Raw genomic sequence first — 15,444 nt, 5'->3', positions numbered from 1 at the left:
CTATAAACCGAGTAGGAATATCTTGGTCATTTTATTACAATGACCAATGAAAAATTCCACATAGGGACAGCCAATCAGATACATATAAAAATTGCACGTTTTGCTGCAGTGAAAAAATTGGGCGCATTTTTCATTAGCTAAAAAATGTCCAGACGAGCTGCCTCTGTGGATAAGGTCTGTGTCAAATTTGTTACTTCTCAGCAACTTACCCATGTATTACGTATATAATTATTATAAAAATTGATATAAATGTTGTTGTGAACGTCGTATTTTCAGCAAATTCACATTTTGAAAGTATTGAAATGGCTTCCAGATATATGTTCAACCTGTAAAACCTTCATCAAGTTGAGGGGGGGGGGGGGGGGGGGGCTTCGGGCCTGGGCTACGCCAGTGCACGTAAGAGGTCGTATGGTTGATATTAATTCTATTTTGTAATTGTATCGTTTACACACACACAATGGGAAATTATTGTTTTTTTGGGGGGTTTGGTTTTTTTTTTTTTTTTTTTAAAAAAAGGGGGTATATAACTGGTAGAATGTTCAGTATTTACGAGTACTGCCATGTTTACCATATTTCATAATATGATTGCATTTGTTAGTTTGTTAGTTACACATACATTTTATTTTTCTTGTCTTTAAATATTGATTTGATTCAAGTCGAAATATGCTTGTATTTGTTTTATTTGTTTGATTAAAAGAAAAATTCCAGAGATTCTTTAATTTTTATATTATAATCTTTATTACATTTTTAACCGCTTAAATACATGTAAGTGTTAATTTCATTACTTTATAAACACATGGGATTCAGAAATGAACGGGCTAATGCTAAAATTAGATTTGTTGTGTTGTTTGAAAAGTTATTTTAATATGTTTCACAATACTGAATCCAACCTTTACATCTTAAAATATATATAATATACTTATGTAGATGTATAGTTTTTGTAAGGATCTTGAGTTGTCTCCCCTTGTAAAATATTTCCATTGTTTTAATACAGAACAAAGGGACCATATGGACAGAGTGATTTGATGCTGATGATAGCGGGCGATGAGCATACTACTGACGACAACCCACGACGAATCCAGGGTCTCTGACCGGCGGTACCCTGGGGCACGCTCAACGGGCCTGGGTAAACTGGTTAGGACACAGAAGAGACATCACGGACTCAGTAGTATGTTTCTCACTTATAGCAAATCAACACCCTGAGAAGTGAAGTAAGTGTTAATTTTTATATTTTAAGAAGCATGAAAATGTGTTAACTCCCCTGCTTATGATTTTTAAAAAGTATATAATGAAGAAGCCAAAGTTCTGTATTTTTTATGTAATCTTTTTCATTTGAATTCATCAAAGTAGGATTCCGTTATTGAGAAAAGGTTCAGAAACAACTGCTTGTCTTACCCAATAAATATAAATATTTTAGTTTGTCATGTTTCTAAAAAGGAACTTAAGAAATGCAGATATGAAATAAATTCCTTGCTTGATATGACTACGGCCTACCGACCGACTGACCGACTACTGACTCGACGCCTACCGACCGACTACGGACTCGACGCCTACCGACCGACTGACCGACGACGGACTCGACGCCTACCGACCGACTGACCGACTACTGACTCGACGCCTACCGACCGACTGACCGACTACGGACTCGACGCCTACCGACTGACTGACCGACTATGGACTCGACGCCTACCGACCGACTGACCGACGACGGACTCGACGCCTACCGACCGACTGACCGACGACGGACTCGACGCCTACCGACCGACTGACCGACGACGGACTCGACGCCTACCGACCGACTGCTGACTCGACGCCTACCAACCGACTGACCGACTACAGACTCGACGCCTACCGACAGACTGACCGACTGCGAACACGACGCCTACCGACCGATTGACCGACGACAGACTCGATACCTACTGACCGATTGACCGACGACGGTCACGACGACTTCCGACCGACTGACCGACGACGGACACAACGCCTAGCGACCGACTGACCGACGACGGACACGACGCCTAACGACCGACTGACCGATGACGGACACGACGCCTACCGACAGAGGTATTTAACTGTTACTTTTAGTGATTAGAAGAGGAGCTGACATGGGAAGTGACCACCACCTTGTGACTGCGGAGCTGCAACTGAAGCTGAGGAAGACCGGAACTAATCAGAAAGGCAGACCACACTTTCACCTGAAGAAACTCCTGAACCCTAAAGTGAAGAATACCTTCAACTTACAGCTGAGGAACAGGTTCCAGGTGCTGGCAGATGCTGAAAACCTGACACAGCCAGACACCGTAGACATCAATGTCGAGTGGCGGCATTTCAAAACAGCATATGAACAGACCTGCAAATCCTGCCTTGGAACAAAGCAGCGGAAGAAGAAGGAGTGGATCACAGAAGGTACCTGGCAAGCTATCGAGAACAGAAGAACACTCAAGAAAGTCATGGAGGCCAAATCCGAGCGACTGAAGGAGAGATACGAGCTACAGTGCAGGGAAGCAAACAGAACAGTGAAGATGATGACAAGGTCGGACAAGAGAAATTATATGAAAGAACTTGCAGATGATGCAACAAACAGAGGAGAGCAAGGCAGAGTCTACAAGATCACAAAGCTGGTATGCGGTAAGTTCAGAGGAGGTACAGATGCACCATTGTTGGACAAACAGGGAAGACTGCTAACAACAGAAGCCGAACAGGAGGCAAGATGGACAGAACACTTTGGTGAATTCCTGAACAGGCCACCTCCACCAACAGAAGCTAACATACAAGAGGCAGAGAATGACCTAGATATCAACACAGAACCCCCCACAAAAGAGGAGATAATAGCAGCCATCAAGACACTCAAGAATGGAAAATCCCCTGGGCAAGACAATCTAAGCGCAGAAATATTTAAAGCTGATCCACAGCTAGCAGCAGACCTACTGCAGCCTCTTTTTACAGCGATCTGGGAGGGAAAGACATTACCAGACGACTGGACAGAAGGAGTCATTGTAAAGATCCCAAAGAAAGGTGCGCTCAACAACTGCAACAACTGGCGTGGAATTACTTTGCCATCAGTTCCAAGCAAAATACTGGCCAAGATAATTATCCAGCGATTAACTGACACAGTTGACCAGAAACTGAGAAGAGAGCAGGCTGGATTCCGGAAGGGAAAGGGATGTACAGACCAGATATTCGCCTCGTGTAACATCATTGAGCAGTGCACAGAATGGCAGAGACGGCTATACATCAACTTTGTAGACTTTGAGAAGGCATTTGACAGTGTGCATCGGATAAGTTTATGGCGCATCCTTCGAGAGTATGGGATACCACAGCAGATTGTCGACATCATCAAAAGCTTCTACAACAACTTCACATGCAGAGTAGGCAGCAGTGAAACCAGCTTTGAAGTGAAGACTGGAGTTAGACAAGGCTGTGCAATGTCAGCAATGCTCTTCAACTTGACTATGGACTGGGTAATGAGACATACAACTGAAGACCAGTCGAGGGGCATCAGATGGACCCTCCTCTCAACGCTGGAAGACCTAGATTTTGCGGATGATCTAGCTTTGGTCTCCCATACACATCAACACATGCAGGAGAAGACAGCTCGACTCAGCACATATGCACAGCAAATCGGCCTGAAGATCAGTCAGAAGAAGACCGAAGTAATGCTGCTGAATGTTACCAATCCTATACCAGTACAAGTGGATGGAAAGGACTCCGGAAGAGTTCACATACCTGGGTAGTACTGTAAGGCATGACGGAGGAGCTGGTAGTGACATTAGGAACCGTCTGAACAAGGCCAGAAACACCTTCAGAATGCTCAACAATGTGTGGAAGTCCTCTCAATACAGTAACAAGACCAAACTGAGGATCTATCAGAGCTGCGTACTGTCCCCACTACTGTAGGGCTCTGAGTGCTGGAGGATGACAGAGACCGACATAAACAAGCTGTCGGTGTTCCACACTAAAAATCTCAAGAGAATTCTGAGAATCTTTTGGCCCAACACCATCTCAAACCAACAGCTGCTTGCCCGATGTAGTCAAGACAACATGGAGACTATCATCATGCGAAGGCGATGGAGATGGATAGGGCATGTCATGAGGAAAGATCAGGACAACATCACCCGCACAGCCCTTCACTGGACACCAGAGGGGAAGCACAAAAGAGGCAGACCAAGAAACACCTGGCGCCGAAATGTAGAGACAGAGCTCAAGACAATGGAACAGAGTTGGGGTACCATCCAGAGGCTGACCCAGAACCGGCAGACGTGGCAATCCTTCGTAGCCGCCCTACATGCCACATGGCATAACGGGCATGAGTGAGTGAGTGTTTAGTGATTCAACAAAGACATGAAATTGATAATGATGTCATCTAACTCTGCATAGTTGAAACTTCGAGTTTTAAGCAAGCGTTTTGAGACTTACGAACATACAAAAGGAGGACAAACAAGGATTGATCTTAGTCATGGAGATTTTATAGATAGAAGCACGTCATATATGACGTCATACTTGGATTGTTTTACTTCTGGAAACGCTAGGAAGTGTTAACTGTTGTTCCACAGTCTCATTTACAGCGGCATAACTGTAACTTATAACAAGAAAAAAATATTTTATTCTATTAACATTATAACATGATAATCAATGATAGGTTTACCTCTATTAAAAGTATAACTCACATTATTTTGTCATTGGCAGCTCACATTGTTTTGTCATTGGCCTCTCTTAGAATTTCTTAAAGACATGCTGAAAAAAGCTGTGACATTTGGCCACAATGAAGGTATCCAGCTGCTGACATGGCGGTATTTTGTTTTCTCACAATTTGCGGTAGTGGTTGGTATGTACTCATTCCTGGACGCCAGATTTGTTAGCGATTTTAACTGCACACTATTAACATTAATTCAACTACTAGTCTACAATAAATGAGTGTAAAGAAGACAAAATGTCTCCAGTAAGCATAGGTGTTTGTGATGTTATACACATGACAAACTACTCGAAACTAGTTGTGATGTATAGCACATTAAAAAAAATTAATCTATTTAAAATGTGTTTTACTATGTTTGATTATCCATGGTAACTAAGAAGGAAAGTATGAGTTTTTGAATTTTGGATAAATTCTCTGTTTTGATGATTTTTACTCAATAATGTGTGTGTATTTCTCATAGATTGGGCATACAATCATGTTAATATTGTCATAAAATTACATTTCCATAGTAAAGCTGTAAAAAATACTATTTTCCAAACAATATTGTAATGTCATAGGGTTTCTAATATCACACTTGAAGAAGGGTGGGGGGACAGTAAGCATAGGTGTTTGTGATATCATACACATGACATTTAAGAATATCTAATGTCATATCACTGTTAATTACTTTCGAGAAATGTGTCAGATGCTAATTTGAAGTTTTTGTGGGATTTCTAGCCTTCACTATGACATCACAGTGCATTGGTGAAACATCACAATTGATGCATTGGTGAAACCATAACATGAGACTTTATATATGCAATTGATTTTCATGTCCACAGAAGCACAAACTACTCGATTCAGTTTCAATTGCAACTTTATTCAAGTAAATTTAAGACTTATTGAGGTTTTAATTTTTCAAATTACCTCCCTTTCTTCCTAATTTGAGAGCAGAATTGGTCAAAACACACCATGCGGAAAAATCTATATTACTCGATAGCTATTCGAGATACACAGTAAAGCGATATATCGATTTGTTCATCTGATCATTTTCTAGACACTCAGAGGGATTTTCATCAAATTAAAAAAACTAATTGTGATGTATAAGGTAGCAGTACACAGTTTCTCGGTGTGGCCATGGGTGCCTTTTTTGCTCATTAGATTACCCCATTATAAAGGTTTTAATTTAAAATGAAAAAAAATCCTTGCTTGGTCCTGTCATGTTTAAGTAGACAATGTGTGGTTTCATTTTTTTCAGGATAATATTTGTGTTGTGTGTTGGAGATTACTATATGGGCAGTCTCGAATATGTGTCTATGCACCAAAAACTAGCTTCACAGGAAGTGAAATTTTTATAGTGTTTACATGTGGTGATGTTATGAAGAATTTCCGAGTTGAAATTTCCTGAAATGTAAGTACTTTGTTACCATGACAGTGTTGTTGATTGTAAGATAGGTGTTTAGAATTAAATTTCTTCTAGAAAGTTGTGTTAGGTTGGAATTAGCAGTATTTTTGCATTTTTAGCATTTTTTCAGTAGGTAACCATGACAATCAAATGTCAGAAATCAGAGGAAATTTTTTTTACACAAATTTCATCTCTCTACTGTTAATGTAATTGTTATACAGTTTATAAATATATATACATGTAATGATGTATTTTTCATAACCAATCTGCTATACCTGTAAATCTCAAACATGATAAATAATTTCAGGAAAAATACAAAGTAACTGTTTCCTGAAACCTCTGCATTGAGATTATTGCCCTTGTGGAACTCTTTTTTAATTCGGTTGCCCGTACGTGCTGAGAAGATTATCGCGATTTCCACCGTTCAGCTACTTATTAATTATGAAGATTGAATCATTTTCCCCTTTGTCGATTTTTGATATGTTTTTATGGTTAGTTGATGTAACGTTTAGCATAGAAATTATTTCTGTTGCAATTAGTTTGGGGTTTATCATCGGGTGACTAGACTATTATTGGCTACGGACTCGACGCCTACCGACCGACTGACCGACGACGGACATGACGTCTACCGACCGACTGACCGACGACGGACATGACGTCTACCGACCGACTGACCGACGACGGACACGACGCCTACCGACCGACTGCCCGGCTATGGACTCGACGCCGACCGGCCGACTGACCGACTACGGACACGCATCTACCGACCGACTGACCGACGACACACACAACGCCTACCGACCAACTTACTGATGACTTACACGACACCTACTGACTGACATACACACAACAGACCTGACACCTACCGACCAGCATACCAACGACAGACACGACACCTATCAACAGACAAGCACGAAACCTATCATTATCAAAATTATAATGAAAAAATAAAAAAAAAAAAAAAACAAAATGAGATATATCCTTATATTACTTTTAGATTGTTTACATGAATAATTTGTGAAGATATCACTTTTTTTGCAGATTGTTAAGTATTAAAGTAGATTAAAATGTGAATTAAATCTAGTTTCTTTTCCTGTAGAAGAAACATGGAGTAGCTAGTGATATCAATGAACCTGATCCTGTGATATTTGGGAGGACTAATTAACTGACAATCATTGAAATACAAGAGGACAGGGTACCAAGGAGGGTTTTGTATACACATATGTGACTCTAAGGATTATATCTAACATTTTCAACATCTGTTTCGTGCAGGTTTTAATAGTAATACTGAAGAACATTTATATTCTTGATGTTACCTAGTTATATTCCAAAAGGCATCAATTCATAATTCCTTTCATAAAACAAATAGAATTATTTGTAAATTTTACCTGTTCCTTATTCGAAAAGAATATATGTAGATCCCATAAAAATCATAGCAGCCATAAGGCATTCGTATATTTTGTTTATTAAATTTGTTAAATTCAAATTATTGTTGTTTTTTTAATTGTTTCTATTGTCATTGATTCTTTCAATCTCTACCTACATTGTTTCCCAGCTACATTTGCTTCTATGTTGTATTACTGTTTGAAAAATTATTTAAAAAATACATTCAAATACAGTTCCATGATTGCTGTATGCGTAAGAAATGTAACCATTCCATTATTGTTCTTCCAGCTAGCTGTATAAGTAGATAATGTAACAATTCCATGATTGTTCTAATCCAGCTAGCTGTATAGGTATATAACAACACAACTCCATGATTGTTCTAATCCAGCTAGCTGCATAGATAGATAATATAACAATTCCATGATTGTTGTAATCCAGCTAGCTGCATAGGTAGATAAAATAACAGTTCCATGATTGTTCTAATCCAGCTAGCTGTATAAAAAATAGATCCAAGCTGTATAAGTAGAAATTAACAATTCCATGATTGTTCTAATCCAGCTAGCTGTATAAGATAGATAATGTATTGTTCTAATCCAGCAATTCCATTATTGTTCTAATCCAGCTAACTGAATAAGTAGATAAAATGATAATTTCATGATTGTTTTAATCCAGCTAGCTGCATAGGTAGATAAAATAACAGTTCCATGATTGTTCTAATCCAGCTAGCTGTATAAGTAGATAATGTAACAATTCAATGATTGTTCTAATCCAGCTAACTGTATAAGTAGATAATATGATAATTTCTTGATTGTTCTAATCCAGCTAGCTGCATAGATAGATATATAACCATTCCATGATTGTTCTAATCCAGCTAGCTGTATAGGTATATAACAACACAATTCCATGGTTGCATTAGTCCAACTGGCTGTAAAAGCATTCCTCTAACGTTACAATTACATGAAGGTTGGCTATGATACACATAGATGGATAATTATATATACAGGACATTGATTCCTCAGAAACAATCACATATCATGAGGAAATGAAACCAAATTAATGAAACATCTTCAACATCCAAGAGTGTCGCTTGCAATATTAGGTGAATTGTGTACTCTGTATCTTTGGAATATGTAAAGCAAAAAGTAACATTAAATTATTATAGCTGGTGACCAGCTTACCAGGAAGGTCCATCACATTTCATCTTGCCTAATGATACAGGATGTACAATGATAATTGAAACCAACCCAGGAACCTTGGGTCTTCAACTGAGGTGTATAGTACCAGATAAATTTAATGATCAACTGGAGATACCACAGCGAGAAAACTACCATATTATGACTGTACATTAGCACATATGTCTATCTATACTTCAACATTACCACAAACTCACAGAAATACATGTAGTACATTTCAAAATCACGTGAAGACATTACATTTAGGTAGAATTCACTACTAATACTTATTTGTAAATCAACACTAAAATGTCAATTTTCTTCAGCAGAAAAATCAAGGACAAAATTTATTACTGTGGCATAAATGAACTTGTACAAATTTTCCACATTAATTCCACTCAAAAGAACTACATACAGACTGTACCAACTTACAAATTGCAAAATGTACAAGTTCATCCACACTCAGACCACTCAAAAAGAAAACCATACAAAATCTTAACTATGATTTGTATTGTTTTAGACCATCCCCTACCCCGTGGTACACAGAGATACTACAACATTATTTCTATCAAGATTGGAGACATAGTAACCAAATAATCAAAATTGTAGGCAGAAATTTGTTTGCAAAAATTTCAAACCATTAGTTTCTGATGGTGGCAGTGTAATCGTTAGTTTTCTACTCTGTGTTTTAGCATTATTACAATTAAGAAACCATTTCATGCATTAATGCAATATTCATATTTACACAAATATTTGTTATAAACAGAATCATTTAATTATGATCCACAATGGTAATTTCCATACTGAAAAAAAAAGAAAAACATGACCGATATTTTGTTTCAGCATATTTCACTTATATATCAAAATGATTTAATTTCTATAGCATAAAAGCATTTCAAATGATATCTTCTCTAATACAAAACAATCAATAAGATTAGAATATAATAGAATTTTTAAAGAAACATATAAACACACCTACACACAGCTTTGTCTTCCTATATCTGTAAAATAAATTTGTGAAAGCTTTACTTGCATTTCTAAATACGTTTTACATATCTTCTCATACTAATACTTCATTCCATTAAGACTGTATGCTGCCTTACATAGATAATTAAAAGCAGATTTATCTCCCTTCTCGTCAATCTTTTGCTTTGTTATTGCTAATATGTCATTATTCCACATGGGATGTAATAAAGTTATTCACACCGGAGACAGTGAAGTTGGTTTGTGTCATAACATAATAATTCTAACCTTCTGCCATTATCTCGTTTATTTGATTTGGAACAAGAGTGAATAGATTCATTTATCATCTTTTTTTAAATACTGATGACAATATCTACTCCAACCATCCATTCGTTTCTTTTATTACACAAAGAATCTGTGTAGGTAGACCTCACATATAGTACATATATACTGTACATTGTACAGCTGCTGATGATATATTTACAGCTAGATGTCTAGTAACTCATTATTGCATATACATTTTTTGCTTTTAGTTTGATAGTAAGGAATTGTTCTATTTAGATTTAAATTTATAAGGTTAAAGTTACAAGTATATTTTGATTTTAATAGAAAAAGAAATAGATTTATATCCCCTTAAAGAAATATTGGAGAAACTAACCAAATATAACTCAATGCAAACTAGTAAAATACAATATGAATATTTGTTTGATAGTGAAGTATTTTGTTTTTCACAGAAAATATTTGTAAAAATGAATCAAAACTTATTTTTTAAAATGCTGGTAATAAAACCAGACAGTAGTAATAAATTGATTTAAAAACAAAAGTAGATAATAGCATTTGCAACTTCAGTGAAATTCAACATATCTAAAATTCAACTTGCTATAATTTTTTTTAAGATTTAGAGGCAACACGAACAATATCAACAGCTAAAAGCCCCTGTTTGAGACACGCCTGTCAGCACAGAACAAATTCATCCTTCAATTTTTATGGTGTAATGGCCTGAATATATTTATTTCATCTTAACAGTTAACATGTGTACACTACTTATAAAAAACTGGAAAAGGCTAAAAGAATTTTTACATAACATTACACAATATAAAATTACCATGAACCACTGTAATTCATACTTTCAAAAACAATTAAGTATATCTGTTCAACATGAATCAAACATTTACTTCCTAGCACAAAAGCAAACTAAATTGAAAAACAAACCTAGATTGTATTGTTCTGCTGAAAATGAATGTGCCTTTCACCAATTTTGTTAAGATTACTCTGTTTGAAGACATGCAATGATGTCAACTTACCCAACTGCGATCTCAGACGTACACAGAATTGGAGCCTCAACATCAATAATAAATAGCTGAAGCTGGTTGATGTACAATCCTGCTTGACAGACATGTAGACTTTCGTTCAAATAATGTTTGCTATAAGTATGGAATGCTGAAATTTGATCAGTAGATGTCATAAAAATGTCAAAAAGTGATCAGAAGTGTGAATCCCATCATCAAGACAGGACATTGGGATTACAACTGCATTAATAACAATTGTTCTAAAAGCTATAAAAAATAGCCTTTCATTATTTGATCTTTATCACCAAAATTTTATCGAGTATACAATATAGAATTTGATGATATTATCCCATGATTATGATAAAAACTGAATTTGTGAAGCTGAAGTCTCAAGATGATCTTGATGTTTGTTTGCTTGGATTTCTTATTTTTAATTTTGACCAAGGATGCGGTGACTGTTCAGGCCTATAGGCCTTTCGGTGGGAATTTTCGCATATTCTGGAAAATAATAAAAATAAATCTAACAGTTGTATAGTCACATTTCACCTGTTTGAACGGGTGTGTCTTCATCTCCATGCATCTCTTTCCTTGCCTCTGCCATAGCTTTCTTCCCTGTTTGTCTAATGTCTACTGAAATTTTGTGTTTACATTGTTTGTAAGCGTTTCTACATAAAGTCATGGCTGGCATGTATAGTTTGGTGTTATCGTTTTTTTTTTCTTTTTTTTTTTCTTTTTGTCTGTTTCAATATGTGGTTTTGGTGTGTATATGACGTTTAAACCTAATATATATATAAAGGCTATATATATTTACGACATTTTATTACATACATCTTATCCGTGAAGAATAACTAACATCAAATAAAGAAATATTAACCTAAGTGGGACATGTAAAAACCATATTTGTGGATGCAAGGATTTTGCTGTCCAGAAAAGGAAAAACAACTATAGAGAAATCGATATAATCACGTATATCATATTTTTCGCGTATAGATGCAGTTTTAATCTTTCAAAACGGCACTAAAAAGTTACAGCAATTCGACAGGATTGTAATACTCGATATAATCTTCAAGTGCACAACCTCAGGTGGGTGAAGTATTTGAGAAAACTTGGGTGGTCTATTTTTTTCTCTCTCATCCATCTAGCTGACCCTGATAAACGCAATATTTGTTACGTTATCTTCAATTGTTTTTCCCACCTATAACACCATAGACAGCTTATATAATTGATTTTTTTTTCTAACGAAACTGGTTGAGAAAAGTTTAGGTAATTTTGACAATGTGATGTACGAGCTGACATTTGGCTTCGCTCGAAAGAAATTTTAAAGATTAAGTATCTGGTAATGCTAATTTGTTAATCTGAATGAATTATTACCAAATGAAGTCAACAATTTTTGTTTTAGTATCATTTTCTTTATCGTTCATGGTTGTACTATGGTCATTTATCTTCCAAATGAGCTCTGGATGACCTATTTCTGTATTGTAGGCAATAGGAATATCTGGTTTTCACCATCCGTTCGTGCCTTGTTAGTAAGTCCCTCACAAATTTGATTTTGATGGAAAATTCAATGGCATTTGATTAACCCAAATTGTGAATCATATGGTCACATCTCCTGTTAACAAAAGTACAGAAAGGGAAAAACGCCATCGTATACGTCATGCAGTAAAACACGTAAAACAAATTTTACAAATTTATTAATCACATGAGGACTTTTTCTTCTTGAAAGTATACGATATCTACATATTTACACAATGTACTGTGTGTTATAATTGCTACACCATCCCAGCTGATTATTTATATAGTATCTTTCATTTGCATTTCTGTTATACATGTCCTTGTTATTTTCAAGCATATCAAAGAGAGAGAGAGAGAGAGAGAGAGAGAGAGAGAGAGAGAGAGAGAGAGAGAGAGAGAGAGAGAGAGAGAGAGAGAGAGAGAGAGAGAGAGAGAGAGAGAGAGAGGACGATACTATGCTCTCGCCTTATCACCGTGACATCAGTGATTGACTATCTATTAAAAGCGAAAACATTGCGTTTAAAGTTGTGACGAACTAAATTGATTTTAGCGATTAGGGACCGAACCGACCATTAAATACCTGTATTATGTTTATCGCAAATAAAATGTTGTAAAGCAAAGCATGAGAAAACAGTAGAGGCAAAATCAAAAATATCGCCATCTATACTTTTGAAACACGTCTTGGGTGATAAAAGAATGCATGGTGTGTAAGCAGGAGGGACATGCTTGTAGCATATTTCATAAAGCACGATAATTGAGTATGATCATAATTACATTTTTAAAACATGGGAAGGAAAAAAATACAAGCTCCGTGGACATTATCTGTCGTTCCTAAAAGGCGATATTTTTTCTTTAAGCTTATGAAGTGATGGGGACTTGAGATAAATCATTTCAGCCTAATACGTCGGCTAGACTTATTTAAAGGAAGATGTCGTGTATTATGGAGGATTTCAGATCAGACGGTGACATGCATGTCTTTCATATTAGGGATATCATGTCAATGACGCACTTGATAAATATTGGTCTTGAAAACGATTTCCAAATATAGACAAAAGTCATAAAACGTCATTCTGTGTACCGACCTAGACATTATGCAAGAATTTGGCGCTTCGAAAAGTCATAATATTATCATACACTTACGACACACATGGCACTGTATACTCTTATCTATCGTAAAAAAAAAAAAAAAAGATTTAGACACGTCAAAAAGTGAAGTCATCCCTCGGTACAAATTTATCACAATATAGTATATATTCGCCTTTGTGGGAAAGACATGTGTCTGTGGCGGTTTTTTTGTTAAACCCACATTGGCTTTTTATCATAACTACTGATTTTTTTTTTTTACATTTTATGGTTTATGTAACTGTAAGATATGTTTTTAATTTCATAAATAAATACAAAGTCACCTTCTCCGTAAGGCTGGGCTTTTTTTATTCATATTCCTTGTTGTGTTTTTTCTTGTAGTGTGCAGTTACATAAAATTATTTATATGTCGCGAATACTTTATTTCGCGATCTTACCTCTTTCAACGTATTCGCGAATGCATGATTTCGCGAACCGTGATCTAGATTTGTGAGTGAGAGATTGTTAGATATCCGATATGGGTGAATAAATCAACATGACTGTCATTATTATTATTATTATTATTATGTTGTATAAATAACACAAAGATAAATCCAAACTGAGAGATGCACTAACACAAAAATACAATATGAATGAAGATACCACGTCAAAATATTAATTTCGAAGAGATTAAATGCTTACAATGTATCAATGATATGTTTCAAATATACACACATTATATATCTTGTAATAAAGAAAACATAACAGCGCTTGATACCTCCGACAACAGGCTTAAGTATGGTCACGTATGTGGTAGCTTATAACTGACATTTCTCCTATTGCGTTGTTGCCCCCGAAAAGACGCCGGGCGGAAATTAAATAATGAAAAGACGAAAATTCGCCAAAACGAAATAACGAAAAGACGTCATAGAGAGTGTAAAAATTCCCGCCAAAAAGCGTGAAGTTAAAACGGTGTCGTTTTAACATCTGTTTGTCGTCATTTTCCTTTGACTCTTTGTCGGGTTTCCGTTTTGGCGCTTAAGTACCACTAGCTGTTCGCAAAACGTTAAGAAAGTTTAAACCAAACCTTTAACCATTCAAATAGACATACGTGTGTTCCAGTAATAACATACTTATCAGATATACACGGGAAACTAATTCACTGAAATTGGATGTGATGTCCGCTTACGGCAATCAAAAACGTTGTGACATCTGTTTGAGGTCACAGTGTAAATAAATCGTCTGTTCATTTGTATTTGTGTTTACATGCTTTGTACTGTGGTAAATAGAATTGGCAAAGTTCCACTTGAGTGTCAATTTCAAATAAAAAGAAAATAATTCGTTTTTTTGTTTTATTGCCATGCCGCGTATCCTGTATTGTACTTGTCGCCAGTCACACATGTAGTCCTCCCTGTAGCCCAGATTGTTTAGAGGAGATTAATCACAATTATCTAAAAGATGAGTATAGGAAAACATACCAACAGCTACCGAGATTTCTCAGCGGGTTTGACGGTTTTGAAATTAAATACCATGCTATCTTATCATTGATGCGATGAAGTTTGTTATGAAACCTCCCTGTGACGTATCTAACTGATTCGATATTGCCTGCTTTCCTCTATTAAACTGTTCCCAGGTGTTACATGAACCTCATTGTGTTTTTAGTTTAGACCACTTGAAATTTTGGCAATAACGAGTGAATTTAAAGACATTTTGAAATGGGCGAAATGTTTCAAATTTCATAGAATTCCCCGAAATATAATATCAATGAATATTTCAGAAACATCTTGAGCATTTTGTTTCTGAAAATCAATTCTGATTTTGTTCTTTAAAATGAAAATAGAATTATTAGTAAAGCTCTAACCAGGGCCTGGACGCATTCTTCAACCGTTTCACGTACTGCAAATAACTTATATTTCGTTACGGATTTATTGTCGCGTTCATACGCGGGAGATTTAAATGCCTCGCAATCATTCTAAATGACAA

General features: G+C 36.2%; 1 protein-coding gene across 1 annotated transcript; it reads left to right on the top strand.

The window, feature by feature from the left end:
• The first annotated feature begins 3,915 nt into the window (after positions 1–3,915).
• LOC132556910 (uncharacterized) lies at positions 3,916–4,314 on the top strand. The gene has a single exon (XM_060221367.1). The coding sequence runs from the start codon at positions 3,916–3,918 to the stop codon at positions 4,312–4,314; it is 399 nt and encodes a 132-aa protein (XP_060077350.1).
• Positions 4,315–15,444: the final 11,130 nt, after the last annotated feature.

Source organism: Ylistrum balloti, unplaced genomic scaffold, assembly GCF_031769215.1.
Source record: "Ylistrum balloti isolate Yb309-2 unplaced genomic scaffold, AGI_CSIRO_Ybal_v1 Utg370600, whole genome shotgun sequence".
NCBI lineage: Eukaryota > Metazoa > Mollusca > Bivalvia > Pectinida > Pectinidae > Ylistrum > Ylistrum balloti.
The sequence above is the reverse complement of the archived record's forward strand: the minus strand, read 5'-3'. Positions and strand labels throughout refer to the sequence as shown.

Coding starts and splice junctions, on each gene's coding strand:
- LOC132556910 (XM_060221367.1), top strand. CDS start 3,916: ATGACAGAGACCGACATAAACAAGCTGTCGGTGTTCCACACTAAAAAT.